The sequence below is a fragment of the Synchytrium microbalum genome, assembly GCF_006535985.1.
Source record: "Synchytrium microbalum strain JEL517 chromosome Unknown SmJEL517_scf0049, whole genome shotgun sequence".
NCBI lineage: Eukaryota > Fungi > Chytridiomycota > Chytridiomycetes > Synchytriales > Synchytriaceae > Synchytrium > Synchytrium microbalum.
Window position 1 is genome coordinate 91,515 of NW_022158398.1, and position 16,080 is coordinate 107,594.

Sequence of the window (16,080 nt, forward strand, 5' to 3'; positions counted from 1 at the left end):
ATGGTAAAGGTGGTGTCGGAGGTGGTTATGGCGGTTATGACAAAAAGGGCTTTGGTGGTAAGAGGCTCTTATTACTAGATCATTTCAGTTTGCTTGTCGTCAACTCTGACTCTTCATTTTCAGGTTATGATGACTTTGGCAAAGGTAACTTCGTCACTGTATGACTTGGGCCTGTTGAATTTGATTTTCAAACCTTGTTTATACTCGAACATAGGTGGTATCGGTGGCTGGTAAAGATACCCTATGATTTACTACTGTATCCCTCTTATTGTTTTATCCTACTCTTTTTAAACCAAATAATAATACTTCACAAAATGCAACGCCGTTGAATGTTAGTTCAGCTGTAAATCCATTGCGAATCTTCCTTCTTAAACTCAAGCGAAATCGGACTCACTCAGTTCTTGGCCGTATGAATACAGTTGGAATGTGCGTATAAAGTTTTACCAAACAAAATCCACGTCGCTCTAAAGAATCCCAATTGAATTCCCGGCTCACTTTGAATGGCAGATTGTATATCATCTCCTATATGCTCATCGTACATCAACACAGGAGATCTACCGTTCACACCCAGCATCATATTTGCTCTCCCCTCTGAGGCGACTTGAGGAATTCCAGGTAAAATTACCGTACGCCTTACATCTGCTGATTCACCAGAGTGCTTCTCCATCTTGATTCTCTCGTAGGACATGCGAGGTGCACAAAAAAACCATGGTTGCGAACGTGAGTCAAGTCAGGATGATGTTTTCAGATGTGAGTGCCGAGCTCCAATCGTAATGAAATATGAAATTGAAGTCGCTTTCCCAATCACCACTGTATAGATAAAGTCATTTCGGTCAGTTCAAGTTGAAGTAGTCAAAGTTAAAGAGACATTCAATTAGCTGAACTATTAGAAGGTTCAGAAATAAGCACCTGTGATCCACTCTTGTATGTCGAGGGGCTCGGCGTATTGGAATTCTCTTTCCTTCTCCCTCCCAGTCGTGATGCATGGTAGTCGTCACCGGGTGCGTGTCAGAAATTGGCTCCACATCTTGTGGTTCTCACTATAACAGTAAAAGCCGCAACCAACTACAAAAGCAGCAACACAGTCGCCGATTTCAATGCAGAATCTGCGACAAAGATGTTTGAATGACGACCTCCACAAGAATAAAACCCTTCACAAATCACTACCTCAACAAAAATCACTTGCAAAACACCCCTTCCATTTATTTCCACTATTCTTCAAAAACCGCTTTACAATTTGGCTTCATTGGCAGCAGCACCGGATGCAGAAGCTTCAGTAGTAGCTTTGTCTTTCGCATCTTTGTCTTGAACCCAATTCTCAATCTTCTTGAGTTTGGCTTCCAGATCTTCTACATCCTTAACCAACGATTTCACTCGTTCACTCACACCAGACCTTCCAGATTCTCGTAGCTGGCGTAGTCGGCGAATCACGAATGGTTTGTCTTGGTCGGGCCATAAGACAAGAGACTGAAAAAAAAGAGAAAGATGGCATGGGGTAGTTAGTCATTTGTCAGAAATGCTCAACGCAATGAAAGTTATTGTTCAACAATGTTACCGATTCGATGTCACCGGCCTTGTCACGAGCTTCTAGACTTATCAATCCTACCAAAAATATATTGAGTCACAGCGGGAAATGGTAGGAGGAAATACATATCAACAATACCTAGATAAGCAGCATTTCTAACCGAATCATTTTCATCGAGCAAGTATTCAGCCAACAAATCAGCCGCACTTCTTTCATCTTTATCACTCTGGAAGGCGGCAGATGTGGCTATAGCATCCAAGACAGCGGGTCTTGCTCTTTCCGGTTCTACGCCAGCGGCAGGACGAGACATGAGATAATCAAAAGCAGCTTTTGATCGTGATTCTCCTAGTCCACGCAATGCTCCCGCCCTTGTTTTTCACCAGAGGGTCAGTCTCTCATCCTCACCAACAAAACAAAACAAGAATGTGTGCCCATTTACCTGATAATACCATGCATTCCAACAAGATCCGGATTTGAAGCAGCATCAAAAAGTAAGGGCAAATCATCAGGATTCTTTTGAGCACCAAGGTATTGATATGCTGCTCCTCTGGCACGATAAAATAAGTTTGTTGATCGACTCAAAAATGCTAGTAGTGCGGTACGAAGCACTTCATCCTTCATAGCAAATGACTTTATCAAGAAATGAAGGACACGTCCATCGTCTTCCTCATCAAGCATAGCAGCCAAAATTGCATTGGCTGATCGTGTTTTGGCTTTTTGTAAGGCTGCAGCAACTATAGAGAGAAAACTCCGTTTATCTAAAGCCGCAGATGAAAGGAAGTTCGACTTTTGTGTTTCTGTTGTCACCTTTCACTCGAACACCATAAAAGTGTTCTTTGAGAATTGCATCCTAGTCGAAATGATGAAAGCGAAGAAAATCATTCAACCGGAAATGGCCGAACAACTCGTCGTGGTTCTCACCTTCACCTTCTTCATACTCGTAAAACTACCCAATTTGACCAGTTCACGATACGCCCATACCCGATTGAAGAGATCAGGAGCCTGTACAGCCGTATTTCCCAATATCTCTTCTCCAACCGTAGCGAAATCCAGCGAAAACAAGACCTTCATATCAGGATCAACTCGTAACATGGCAGGTTTAGCACTACCAACAGGAATGACCACAACCACTCGAGATGAGTTGGTGAATGTAGCAGATCCAATATACTTGACTTTATCGATATCAGTGATTTCGATGGTAATAGTGATTTCAAACAACGGCATGGTTTTCATATCCTGGGTTTGCTCAAGAGCAATAGCGACGTATTTCTTGTCTCGATTGTATTCGTAGGTTGCTTTTATTTTGGGATACCCTTTTGAGTAAAACCACTGGTCAAAGAATTTCGTCAAATTTAGTCCGGAGTTACGTCTATTAACAATTGGAGCGGGGTATTTTTGTCAGCTTTCGCTTTATACAAAGCAATCAAAGCGTAAAATGACCCTGCGTACGTACTCCAAAATCTTTCGGAAATCATCTGTTTCGACAATCTGACCAGCATACGTCTTTACATAGGTAGAAACACCACTCCAAAAAGCATCTTCACCGAGCGTCTTTCTCAGCATATGGATTCTCCACGCCCCACCTGTCCAGATGAAAATTAGCTCGTATGTTATTTACCATTTACAACATACAACCAAGACCATTTCTTACCAGGATAGGTATGGCTGTCGAACAGCTGCCAACTTGAATCAAAAGTCCTCAAAACGATAGGTCTAGTGTATCTCGCAGCTTCAGCAATGTATCGGTCTGCAGAACACAGCATCTCATATCGTGCTTCATCGTCTGAGACTGTCTCGTCCTAGCGAAAAAACATTGCTATTGCCCAACAAGTCATGTTGAATTCAAACTGTGCTGCTTTACCATCCAGCAATATTCAATGTATGTAGCCCATGATTCCTTCAACCTTTCGGTAGTCTTAAGCGTTTACTTTCATTGTCCGAGACCAACCATTCGCAATATGACCTTACCATGCATGTTCAAAGTGCTTAATGACAAGCAAGTCTCCAAAGTATGAGTGAGTCATTTCATGTATATTGGTGGAATCGACTTCAAGTCCACGTTCCAAAGCAAAAGTATCATCCATGAGAGCCAAACTAGGGCCAAAAAATGATGTTGATGAATACATAAAAGTTCAATCAACTGATGCGCTTATTGCAATTTACATACCTAGTCCACGCAACCAATGTAATGTTCTCCATAGCACCACCAACGTAATCACTGGCCACTTGGTAATATCGAGGGCTAAAAAATGTACCAATTCGTGAGAAATTCGTTGACAAACAAAGGAGCTTAACAGACACGTACAAGGGGAAAGGATGTCCAACCCTCTTAGTCAACCACTTCATCATCCCAGGCGTTTTATCAAAAGCCCTCTTAATCCAATCATGTGGCGTTCCTTTAGGAGCAATATAAGCAATGGGACACCCATTCACAACTTCATCCTGTACAAACTCAAACTCTCCCACAGCAACACAAATCAAGTACGAAGGACAAGCAACATTATCTAGCGTATAATGTGTTGTTTTACGTCTGGCTTCAGGATTTTCATCAATCTGATCCGCCACTTTGCCATTAGCGAATGCTGAATGTGTCATGTCTGTAGTCAAATGGAAGCATAGTGTCGTTCTGACGATCGGAAAATCGACACATGGTAACCAGTATCTACATCGTTCTGTTTCGTGATCTGTTACTGCATGGAGGGGACGGTTTGGGTAGTTGAAATCTGGAGCACTGAAGCTCATTCCTGTAATGGGATCAATGACAGAGTATTCGAACGTCACGACTCGTGATTCGTTTGGGCTGAATGGTGTATTCCACCATATATCGATAAGTTTGCCATCATAGGCGGAGGTGACATCTTCACCAGTAACTTTGAGATCGATGAGTGCGATTCCGTTTAGGACTATGTGCATCAGAGATTCACGTGGTAGATCACGTCTATATAGGGAAAAAGACGGATCAAGCAGGGCAACGTGAACCAATGCGACATCTCAAAACTAACGCTGTGTGAGGATTGACGAAAGTTTGCTTGACGACTGCGTTTAGGCTCTTATTCGGCAAGTTAAAGTCCAGTGAAATGTCCAAGTGCTTTGGCGAGATGACGAAACCTAGAAACACGAGTTTGATGTTTTGTCACATTGTTTGGGTGTTTGATGTAGAGCTTTGCGGGCGTTACCTGGAGCATAGGAGTCTCTACAAAATGTGATGACTGTTAATAGAATTCTCTTATAAATCGAAAGAAAGCTCCGTCTTACTTTGCATCTACAATGTTGAGCTCATTGCCCCTAATTTGATCATAATCGTTTCCACCGTGATGATGGCATTCAACGTCGTCAAGTGAATGTAAAGGCATCCTTATGACGGGTGTTTCAAGTGTAAGCTGGTCTCGCCTACAACTGCTGCTGATCAGCCAAAAACCAACTCGCGTCGAGAACTAGAAGTCTATTTAATATAGGTATCTCAACAAAACTGCACAAAAGGAGAAGTTCCACTATAGATTTGAGATGACGGCTAGTGTAAAATCTGTAGTAGTATTAGTGCCTCCTACATCAGGAGTTAAACACGTTCCGTCTGAAAGAACTGCATTCACAGCTTGAGTGATTTGTCGTGCTTGTCCATCCAAACCTAAATGTCTAAGCATGGACACTGCACTGAGAAGCATAGCAGTTGGATTGGCTTCATTTCGACCCTATTGATTGAAAAGAAGTTCCAAATTAAAGCGCATGTCATCAGGTAAACACAGCCAGATTTTTTTACCATAATCTGTCGACCAACATGACGACAACCAGGTTCGAATACAGCGATTTCACGTCCAATGTTTGCTCCTGGAATGAGACCAGGCCCACCAACTAGCGCAGCACCAACGTTTGATAGAATGGTTCCATACAAGTTACCACATACGATTACATCGAATTGAGATGGTTTTGATACAAGCTACATATCAAAGCTGTTGGTTAGATATCAGGCAAAAGGTGGGCGCCGTAAAAATAGTAGGATAGCGGTCACTGCGTGTAGCTACATTAGCATTTCTTTTGGGTACTTAAAAAGACATACCTGCATGGATGCATTGTCGACAATCATGTCATCAAACTTGATACCAGAGCTCTCATATTGCTTGGCTACTTCACGACATACGTTCAGAAAGAGACCATCACCCAATTTCCTAAACATAAACAAGTTCACCAAAAAAGAGAAATTGAAGCAGACTCCACATGATCAGCTCACATACATAATATTAGCCTTATGAATAATAGTGACTTTCTTTCGATCATTCTTCAAAGCATAATCAAAGGCGAATCGGGCAATACGTTCCGTCTTTGCTCGAGTTACGACTTTTAAACTTTCTACCACACCAGGTACCGGTTGATGTTCTAGACCAGAGTACTCACCCTCTGTGTTTTCACGGATGATTGTAAAGTCGACATTCTTGTGTCGAGCAGGCCATGGACCAGGAAAGTTTCGAATGAGTGTGATTGAAGCATATACATCCAAATCACGACGTAGATGGACGTTAAAGGAGGTGTGACCCAGTTTGGAAATGGGCGTATGTAGAATTCCTGATATATATAATGCCAGTGTTAGCATACAAGGAGAGAGGAGCTGGAGAACAAAAAAGACGAATCAAAGAACGTTGTGACAAGGATACCAACCTTTGAGAGCAACCTTATTCCTTCTGATAGAGTCCATGGCTTCCTTCATAACAGCATTAGAACGACCTTCAGTGTAGCCAGATAGATCGAATATTTCCCATTCAACGGGGACATGAGCAGCCTTGAAAATCGTTTTTACAGAAGCAGCCAGTTCATGACCAGTGCCATCACCAGGAATGAGAGTGACTGTGAACTTGCCGCCGTACTTTGTTCCACCGTGTGTTGACTAAGTAGATGAGAATATAGCAATTGGCAAAAATAAATGACCTGCCACATGTGCATCCTCTACGGTCTTTGTATCCGCTCTGTACATACCACAGGAGACATTTCGGGCAAACTGTCAGAGAGTCTACTTGCGGTATTTGTAGTTGCGGTTGCCAATGTACGCGTTGATTGTCCAATGAGTCGAGCCATCTAAAGTTCATGCAAATATTAATGTTGGAGTTTTTGGGTGGATGTTGATGGATCAAGGCGAGCAAGCAAAGTAACAAACAATTTCACATTAATATGCATCTTTTCACGAAGCCATTAACTGATGCAGTTCATTAGCGTCCCTTTCAGCCCTCCCTCTTTTGCTCCATCAATTTTTGAGACCAACTGATAATAGATTTCCGTTCATACCTGGCTAGGATGACGAGACAATAGCGTCCTGTATGCTCCTGATTGCATGATGCTTACAAAATACTCTCAATCTTAATTGCAATCAATACTCAATCTTCAAATGTTTGACAACGATGACAACAAACCAGACACAGGAATAGTAAGGTTGTTTTCGTGGGTGCAAGTAGAGTTGGTGCTCTCATTTGACGTGAAATTTATTGCAGGAGAATTTTATCGAACGTTGTCACGTTGCTCAAATCAGACGAGGTCCGTCAACCTCGTCCAGTGCCGCTTCTTCACTATAAGAAGGCTTGCTCTACGCGTAATTGTGCACCAAACCATCAAAAATGGGCCGTTCGCTAAGCTTTCTATGTCTTCTCATGCCGGTAGCTGTCGATTTTCTCCCAAAAACACCTTCTTTACGTGATTTCGACGATAAAATGTTCCAGACAATCGCAAATCTACAAATAAATACGTTTAAGGAACCCCAATGCACGTATTGAACGTCTCTCTTTTTCTATAACGGTTTAGTCTATTCCAACATCACGTAGTCTCAGCCCATCAACCAATCTGTGAAGAACCAGACCAAACATCAAAATAGTCTCTTCCACGACTTTAGGAATTTATTGCCATGTAAGTTCTGAAGACTAATTTTCTCATTCAATACTATGTCACTGTACATATTTGCCAGTTATCTCTCCTTAAAAATTCGAAAAATGTGTTTGCTGAAGCCAAATCGTTCTGACATTTAATTTCTCTCCAATTAGATTACATTTTATACAAGTATATGAGCATCATCTGTCTCTGAACGTGACGAATCTTCATCATGGTATACCGTGTTGGACATTTACAAACATTCAAACAGATTCAGAACTCACATTGTTCATATCATTCCTACAGCCATTAAGGCTAGACATCAAACGTAAATTATCAAACAGATCTGACCGTGTCAAGGCCGTCGACTTTCATCCTACAGAGCCTTGGTTACTGGCAAGTCTGTATAATGGAAGCGTCCACATATGGAATCATGAAACTCAGGTATATCTAGACATTGATATTGATCTGTATATCTAGTACTAACCCACAACAATCCAAACAGACACTAGTCAAAACATTCGAAGTCACAGATCTCCCTGTCCGTGCAGCCAGATTCATTGCCCGGAAATCTTGGCTCATTGCTGGTTCCGATGATATGCATTTGCGAGTCTTCAATTACAACACTCATGAAAAAGTCACCGCTTTCGAAGCTCATGCCGATTATATTCGTTCCCTCGCCGTACATCCTACCCTCCCATATGTCTTGTCAAGTAGTGATGACATGTTGATCAAGTTATGGGACTGGGATAAGGGTTGGAGGAATGTCATGGTGTTTGAGGGTCATACTCACTATGTTATGATGGTTGTCTTCAATCCAAAAGATTCGAATACGTTCGCTAGTGCTTCGTTAGACAGGACACTCAAAGTAATTTCACTTTACTTGCTAGCGCATCTTTTTATGGTCTACATGTCCTTATACCCTTATTTCATTCTAGGTGTGGTCGTTGGGCTCTGGTTCACCAAACTACACATTAGAAGGGCATGACAAAGGTGTTAATTGTGTTGATTACTATCATGGTGGTGAAAAGCCATACTTGGTATCTGGTGCCGATGACAAGTAAGCACTATACAAGAAGGCTTGCTTACAGCAGCAACAGCGCTGACTTTTTGGGTGTACACCCTCTCTAGGTTGGTCAAAGTTTGGGATTATCAGAACAAGACATGTGTTCAAACATTAGAAGGACACACTCAAAACGTCAGTGTTGCCTGCTTCCATCCAGAATTACCAATCATCATATCTGGAAGTGAAGATGGTATGGCATTTGTGCTTCACCTCGTTAGTTGTTCTCCCAACTGACCTGTCCCGGGGGTTTGTAGGTACCGTCAGAATCTGGCACGCCAACACATATCGTCTAGAAAATACCCTGAATTATGGTATGGAACGTGTATGGGCCATCGCATATCAAAAAGGATCAAATGATGTCGCATTGGGTTATGATGAAGGAACCATCTGTGTCAAGGTATCCTCTTAAACTCTAGAGTGTGTTTGTTTTCATATTTGTTCTTCATAGGCACTCACACACGATTCAAATCTCTTTTAGCTAGGTCGAGAGGAACCAGCTGTATCAATGGACAATCTTGGCAAGATCATTTGGGCAAAACACAATGAAATACAGACAGCCAATGTGAAAACTTCTACCGACGAGGCTCTCAAAGACGGAGAACGCATTCATATACCTACCAAGGAATTGGGTTCATGTGAAGTTTACCCCCAAACACTGCAACATTCACCTAATGGTCGATTTGTGGTGGTTTGTGGTGATGGAGAATACATCATCTATACTGCTCTAGCTTGGAGAAATAAGAGCTTTGGTAATGCTTTGGAGTTTGTTTGGGCTGGAGATTCTAACGAGTAAGTCCTCACTCGGACAAAGACATGCTTCTTTTGCGCTTGAAACATTTTTTTGTTCACTTGCCAACCAAAACTCACTGTTCCTCCTCAAATATACAGATATGCCATTCGTGAATCATCATCAAAAGTGAAACTATACAAGGCATTCAAAGAAAAGACCAATGTCAACATCCGACCATCATACAGTGCTGAAGGTATCTTTGGAGGTGCCCTGTTGGGTATCCGAAGCAATGCCTTCTTGAACTTTTATGATTGGGAAACTGGTGCTTGTGTTCGAAGAGTGGAAGTCGCTGCAAAGAATGTATGAAATTGCGGTTGCTTAGCGTTTTTCCGTCATCCTTACTGACATATTTCCTTTTCGATACCATTAGGTCGTATGGTCAGAGTCAGATTTAGTGGCAATTATCACTGAGGATTCCTTTTATGTACTGAAATTCAATCGTATGGTGTTCCAGCAGCAACTTGAACGCAAGGGTGTTGCTTCATTTGGAGAAGAAGGGTTGGAGGAAGCGTTCGATTTCGTTTCTGATATTACAGACTCGTAAGTACACACAATCGCGTGAAGACCGTGATGAGACATTGTATCTAATTTCTTTTTGCGCTCGACTGTAGTGTCAAGACTGGATGTTGGGTTGGCGACTGCTTCATTTACACAAACACAGCCAATCGACTCAATTATCTTGTTGGTGGTCAAACTTCTACTGTTGCTCACTTTGATACGTAAGTACCTTTTTGCGGGTATCGGTTGAGAGCATGGCGGCAAAAAAAAAGGATTCGAAAGTAATATGCTATTCTCTTTCACAGAAATATGTACTTGTTGGGTTACATTCCACGAGACAACCGAGTCTATCTCGCCGACAAGGACCTTAGTGTCTACAGCTATTCACTACCACTCACAGTCATTGAATATCAAACCTATATATTACGCGGTGATTTGGAAACGGCCGAAAAGATATTGCCATCTGTGCCTACTGAACAACGAAACCGTATTGCGCGTTTCCTTGAATCTCAAAGTAGGTTTGAATCCGACTTCAGCGCGCCTGGATTTTTCCTTCTGACCCAGCCTTTTTTCGCATTCTAGATATGAAGGAGCAAGCACTTCAAGTTACCACTGATCCAGATCACAAATTTGATTTGGCGCTTTCTTTGGATCGATTGGATGTTGCCTATCAGATGGCACTCGAAGTTGATAGAGAAGATCGATGGAAGACTGTTGGTGATGCCGCTCTAGCTGCTTGGAATGTAAGCATTGGCCGTCGTTAGCCTCCAGTTTTTTGTCTATGCTGATCGTCCTGTTTCCAAATCCATCAAATTCAGTACCGTTTGGCAGAAGAGTGTCTGAGACGAGCCAAAGACTTAGAGGGGTTGTTGTTGTTTTACCAAGCTGCAGGAAGTTCTGCTGGTCTGAAGAACTTGGCTGCTTTGGCTGGTAGGCAATGCAAAGGGATACCGTCGCCACTTTTTTGTTGTCCCGTGAGCTCACACATTTCCAATTATATGTTCCCACAGTTGAAAAAGGAAAAAACAATGTGGCATTCGTATGCTATCTCTTATTAGGCCAGAGCGAAGCATGCATTGATTTACTCATTGCCACTGATCGAATTCCAGAAGCTGCTCTCTTCGCACGCACATATTCCCCTTCATCCATTACACGAGTGGTAGGATTATGGCGAGAGTTACTACTCAAGGCTGGTAAAAAGAAGGTCGCCGAGTCTATATCGGAGCCATCGCAATATGAAAACCTCTTTCCTGATTACAAGTATGCGTTGGTGGTTGAAGACGCGTTTAAACGCAGTAGAGATAAAGGATTGCCACCTGCCAAAAAGTATGCAGAATATAAGGATTCGTTAGAGTTTGATTTCATTGGTGGTAAGTGTTGATGTTGTGGGTGGTTTGCATCACGTTGTACTTGGGGGTTTCGCTAATATTCCATCAATTGTAGAACTGAAGAGACGGTTCCCCAATGGTATGCCCGACCAAATCCCGCCACCACCAACGACAGCAGCAACAGCAGTAGTAGCACCAGCTACAACCCCCACACCCATTCCCGCACCATCACCACCATCATCCACAAATGGTTCCTTGACATCAACAACACCACCGCCGTCACTACAACCAGCAGTAGTATCTACTGAACCAACATCTAAACGGTCTGTTACCTTGAACGTTAATGGAATTACAACGACTCCTGATGTAGATATTCAACAAAGTGGTGGAGAAGATGAACGATACGAGTCGTTCTCAGATAATATGTCTCACGTTTCTATGGAAGTCAATACCACTGGAACAGGTTCAGTTAGGGTGAGTTGCTGCCTATTGGTCAGGTTGAGACGACCATCTTGTTACTCGCGTTTTATGGGAATCAACTCTTCTGTTTTGTGGTGTCAACGGCAGAACCCAGTTGTGAGAACATGCCTCTGACACACTCACTCTCTTCATATCAACAGGGCGATGTGGACTTTGATGATGTTGCATCACTAGCTTCTGAGTTGCAAACGGTATCAAGTGACGTGGCAGCATTGACAACTACAGATGAAGATCTCGAACGATTGCTTGCCGAAGCCTAAAACTTGTAATGTATTAACACAATTCATGCCAAAAAATATAAGTCCCAGAAGTTTTATACATCAGGATGTGTAAGGTGAAAAAAGAAACCAGGCCGACGGAGACCCTATGAATGTAGTTGCGATCCAACGTTGCGCGCAGCTACCTTTTTCTATAGAATTTTCAGCAGTTATTCCACTTGCGGTACTGTGTACGTGATTCGGATTTTTGCCGATGGTTTTTAGGAGAAAGCCGGGATGCCAAAATCTGACCAAGGAAACTTTTGCTAAAACCAATTTTCGCCTAATAGTAGCAAGAATCCTGACAATAGAACTTGCCTATATTTGCCACAATGGAACGGTAAGATATAGCCCTCAACGTTTCCATTTCCATCAAACTTGCCAAACTAACAACCTTTCCGCCCTTAGGCAATTCAAACTTTTCAACATATCGCTGAACAAAACATCTATATCCGAGAAATGGCAGCATATACCCCATATAACGCAATTTGAAGAGGCACCTACCTTCCGGCCAATACAGACAAATAATGTGTCGCTGACCACTGTAACATCCTCATCACCCGACCAGGCCAAAACCGCCTCATCCACCACCACTGCACCAACGACTGCATCAAAACCGGTAGCAGATAGACAATTGAATGATCTCATGCAATCCTTAAACTCGCTGAGCGATGGTGGTTGCTGAAGTCGTGAAAAAACTGTAGTTATGAAAAAACACCTCATTGGACAATTAGAACAATAGTTTCATGATACCACCCACATGCATATTTAGTATCTAAACAAGCTCATGTTTGCCACGACTTGATTTGTTCGTTTCATGTATTCTATATAAGTATGCACAATTCTAGAACTAAATAATAGTATCAGTAAATCAGGGACGCCTTGTCAATGCGATGTGTGTGTGCTGTATGCCCAGATTTCATATTCCTATACTGCTCAATGGACTTTCGAGAGAGTCTCTGAGTGCACGTCCCTATGAGAGGCCATTGTGTAAGTGGTTTAACCCAAACCCCTTTGGAATGTCAAGGTTACCTTGGCCATCAAAACACCCAATGGGGTATCTTCAGAAGCAGCAATACATAGCAGCAGTTTACTTATTCGTATCATGCATAGGCGGCCCCTCTACAAAAGAACATGTTGGCATAAAAAAACACAAGATACTGTATACGAACAGACACATCATACATCTTTATGATCACAGGCAAACTCTTTCAACTGATCCACGACAGGGGGCGGGACCGCACCACCACTTCTGGATCTGCCACCACCACGTCGTGAAGCCTGTGGAGTAGGGTAGTTTGAATTGTCACTGGGTATTAGATGTGATGACTTGTCAAATGTCTTCCATATGGAGCTAGCTACAGAAGCGATGATTTTGGCTTCACGGTCGTCGGAGCCGGAGCTTGCTAGGACAGAGCCGTCTGCGTTTAGGAGTCTATTGGAGTATGGGGTGTTAATGTGATGTTTTGTGGAAAGATGTGACTATCGAGGGAAGGAAGCTTCGTATGAGCTTACAAGGCTACTATGACGCCTCCAGTGACGGTCTGGCCCAGGACTGATGAGAGAACTTTGGGTTTTAAGGCTAGCATCGTTGATAACTTGAACTTTTGTGAGCAACGAATTAGAGGAGATGATTGACAGTTTCTCAAGATAATCGGATACCAAATCACAGAGATTAATAGATTAATAGCAAGCTGACGCGTATAAATTCAAAGCTATCGAAAAGGAACGCGTCCTGAAGCTAAGATAAGGTCAGTACAGTTTCCCAAACAACAAAATCTTACATAACAAAGTGACAGTACACCAGGCCGTTTCAACGTCGACCACTCAGGAATTCGCTGAAAGGGACGTCTTGGATATAGACCCATACTGGACTTTGCGTCATTTGTTCTAAAGACAGCAAAATCTTACATAACGCTTAATAATCAGCGTTGATTAGAATTGGCCCAGGTATATTAGGCCAGCCGTATCAACGTAGACCACTAAGAGAATTCGCTACAAGGCACATACTGAATACAGATCTATACTGGTATGTTGGGCTTTGCTTCATCTTGTCTTGATGGAGGAGCACCATTTAAGTTTTGTAAGTTTGGGTGCACACTTCCGCAACAAGACAACTAACTCGCATTTCGTTATCTCAATAGACAATATGGCCAAACAATCTAAACTCCCTCCAAAGGAGAAACCTCAAGGTCGAGATCATATCTTCAATGTCGACAGGAATGCCCCTTTATCAACCAGCAAGCTCGTTGGCTTTATCGTCGGCCGACTTGCCGACATTCCGTTGCAGTACTATATACTGACGTACTACAGCGGATCCTTCTGGAAGCTCGTGGGATTGCCAGTTCGCCACCCTAGTGCCATTACTGGCGTCTTGTCGCCTCGCCAGACTATGCTTCTTGCGTTTAGTGCTGTTGCTGCTCTGAGACACGCGTACTGGGCTATTTCGTTTTCGTTCTGTGATATCCCCGTGCCTGGTATGTCTGCTTGAAAAACTTGATCAACGTCCTTTTGGGGGTTTAACTTAATTTGCTTCGTTTTTAGCTATAGTTTTCTTCAATGCGCTGTTCAGCACTGTGAATTCCTTGTTGCTGGCTCGTGATTCTTCTTGGGACCTCTCTTACTTGGACTATGCTGCTATTGGGTTGTTTACAGTTGGATCCTTGATTGTGCGTTTCGTAATTCGGCAGAAGCTTCCTCTCCTTGAGGTTAAACTTGCACTGGACATTGGCTCATGATATTTGACCTTTAGGAAACTGTATCTGAGTATCAACGAAATGCTTTCAAGAAGAACCCTGCCAACAAAGGTAATAATCTCTAACGCCTGCGCACGAATTCTAGTGAAGTGACAACAAACATCACTCGCTGCTAGGCAAAATCTATACCGATGGATTGTTTGGTTTGGCTCGTCACATCAAGTGAGTGAACGTTGAGTAAGCACTTGCGTCCTTGTCTTCTGATCAGCAACTTTTTTCTAGCTATGGTGGATACGTTATCTGGCGCGGAGGATACGCTCTAGGATCTGGTAGCGCATTTGCTCTCGTCCAACCTGTCTTCCAGCTTTACGATTTCTATTCTCGTGCTGTGCCTGAGCTCGACCAAGTAAGTTTTAATACTTTGAAGTTCAACCCGAGTAATTGTCCGCCAACTTTGACGTTTTTTCTAGCACATGTCTGCAAAGTACGATGATCAATGGAAGACGTACAAGAAGAAGACTCCGTTCGTTCTCATCCCGGCTGTTTTGTAAACTACAATTTGTACCATTTCGAGATTTGTCTTCTTATTTGAAATACGAGTTATGTGTAGAACTAGTTCCACCACCAATGAGCGGCCTTTTCCTGTAAATTTATATGAATCCAAGTGTGGGCATTGATTGACGTACTTGACAAACCCGAGTCCCTTTTGTTTGATATGAATCTGAGCCAGCAGGGTTAAATGAGCTCACTCCTTCCTTGTCACATCATTCAATAATATTTTGTTACTGCTCTTGAGTCAGGACGTAGGGCACGCTGCGGACGAGTAGTATCGATAATTTGCCACGGAAGGACCGTTGCTTGTAAAGAAACGACTCATACAGGAATCTCGAGTTTTTCCTCAAGCGATGAGCCTTGGAGGAATGCAAATTTTTTTGAATGTCCAACCGCTTGTGTTTTTTTGTTTTGTGGGTTACCCTTTGAAATCTCCTTGTAATAATAAATGAAAACGTGTTTTCTAGTAACAAGGTTTTCGTATCTAGTCAGTATATCTTGCTTCACGATGCATCACCAGTTAATGACGACCATATCGCGTCAAGGCCTCGTGGAACTGTAAAGGATCAACCTCCGACAGTCTAGACGAAACGAGGTTTGTGTTTTGGACGTGTTTCTCGTGTGCTAAACCACCATTAAGCATTCTAATCAAGTTTCACGTACACCAGCAAACGTTTATAGGTCATCGTCGACTCTCTCTTGGCCTTTGCGTCCAGAAAGACCACCATCTAGGGCTTACAACAAAACAAAGCACAAAGCAATCGGTCAATTAAAATCCCATCCCATACCAAGATGCTCTCAACAATGCTACACGATCATCACATCTATAATAATTTCAAGGATTTTACACCACCCTATTCACCCTCCTCGCTTGACAGTAGCAGTGGGTCTTCCGCTGACGACAACCGAAACGGATCCGATAACAGTCCACCACCACGCTACAAACCCAGACCACTGGCCTATACGCCGCGTCGTGAATACACGACCTATCATGCCACTAAACATGTAACGCCACGACTGTCCCATCCGAAGCATAGATCAGGT

At 42.8% G+C, this 16,080-nt stretch overlaps 5 protein-coding genes across 5 annotated transcripts; 2 read left to right on the forward strand and 3 right to left on the reverse strand.

Moving 5' to 3' along the window:
• Positions 1 to 1,230: 1,230 nt before the first annotated feature.
• SmJEL517_g05418 (uncharacterized protein) lies at positions 1,231 to 4,878 on the reverse strand (the record flags this gene model as incomplete). The annotated part of the gene is made up of 15 exons (XM_031171344.1): positions 1,231 to 1,467; positions 1,556 to 1,602; positions 1,664 to 1,893; positions 1,965 to 2,259; positions 2,333 to 2,375; positions 2,447 to 2,894; positions 2,979 to 3,108; positions 3,177 to 3,324; positions 3,387 to 3,429; positions 3,494 to 3,619; positions 3,693 to 3,767; positions 3,831 to 4,463; positions 4,528 to 4,633; positions 4,702 to 4,718; positions 4,781 to 4,878. The coding sequence occupies 15 exons, from the start codon at positions 4,876 to 4,878 to the stop codon at positions 1,231 to 1,233; spliced, it is 2,676 nt and encodes an 891-aa protein (XP_031022658.1).
• A 138-nt stretch (positions 4,879 to 5,016) lies between these two features.
• On the reverse strand, positions 5,017 to 6,589 carry SmJEL517_g05419 (isocitrate dehydrogenase (NAD+); the record flags this gene model as incomplete). The annotated part of the gene is made up of 6 exons (XM_031171345.1): positions 5,017 to 5,214; positions 5,283 to 5,459; positions 5,580 to 5,688; positions 5,755 to 6,082; positions 6,176 to 6,401; positions 6,491 to 6,589. 6 exons carry the CDS (start codon positions 6,587 to 6,589, stop codon positions 5,017 to 5,019), a joined length of 1,137 nt encoding a protein of 378 aa, XP_031022657.1.
• Positions 6,590 to 7,601: 1,012 nt separating this feature from the next.
• Positions 7,602 to 11,791, forward strand: SmJEL517_g05420 (uncharacterized protein; the record flags this gene model as incomplete). The annotated part of the gene is made up of 16 exons (XM_031171346.1): positions 7,602 to 7,604; positions 7,676 to 7,813; positions 7,875 to 8,237; positions 8,308 to 8,429; positions 8,501 to 8,625; positions 8,690 to 8,832; positions 8,914 to 9,224; positions 9,324 to 9,525; positions 9,596 to 9,765; positions 9,837 to 9,944; positions 10,029 to 10,237; positions 10,306 to 10,466; positions 10,542 to 10,653; positions 10,734 to 11,093; positions 11,167 to 11,525; positions 11,672 to 11,791. 16 exons carry the CDS (start codon positions 7,602 to 7,604, stop codon positions 11,789 to 11,791), a joined length of 3,006 nt encoding a protein of 1,001 aa, XP_031022695.1.
• Positions 11,792 to 12,707: 916 nt separating this feature from the next.
• On the reverse strand, positions 12,708 to 13,377 carry SmJEL517_g05421 (uncharacterized protein; the record flags this gene model as incomplete). The annotated part of the gene is made up of 4 exons (XM_031171347.1): positions 12,708 to 12,761; positions 12,821 to 12,910; positions 12,974 to 13,223; positions 13,304 to 13,377. The coding sequence occupies 4 exons, from the start codon at positions 13,375 to 13,377 to the stop codon at positions 12,708 to 12,710; spliced, it is 468 nt and encodes a 155-aa protein (XP_031022696.1).
• Positions 13,378 to 13,937: 560 nt separating this feature from the next.
• On the forward strand, positions 13,938 to 15,035 carry SmJEL517_g05422 (uncharacterized protein; the record flags this gene model as incomplete). The annotated part of the gene is made up of 6 exons (XM_031171348.1): positions 13,938 to 14,265; positions 14,333 to 14,457; positions 14,541 to 14,595; positions 14,661 to 14,706; positions 14,767 to 14,890; positions 14,955 to 15,035. 6 exons carry the CDS (start codon positions 13,938 to 13,940, stop codon positions 15,033 to 15,035), a joined length of 759 nt encoding a protein of 252 aa, XP_031022693.1.
• Between the last annotated feature and the right edge of the window lie 1,045 nt (positions 15,036 to 16,080).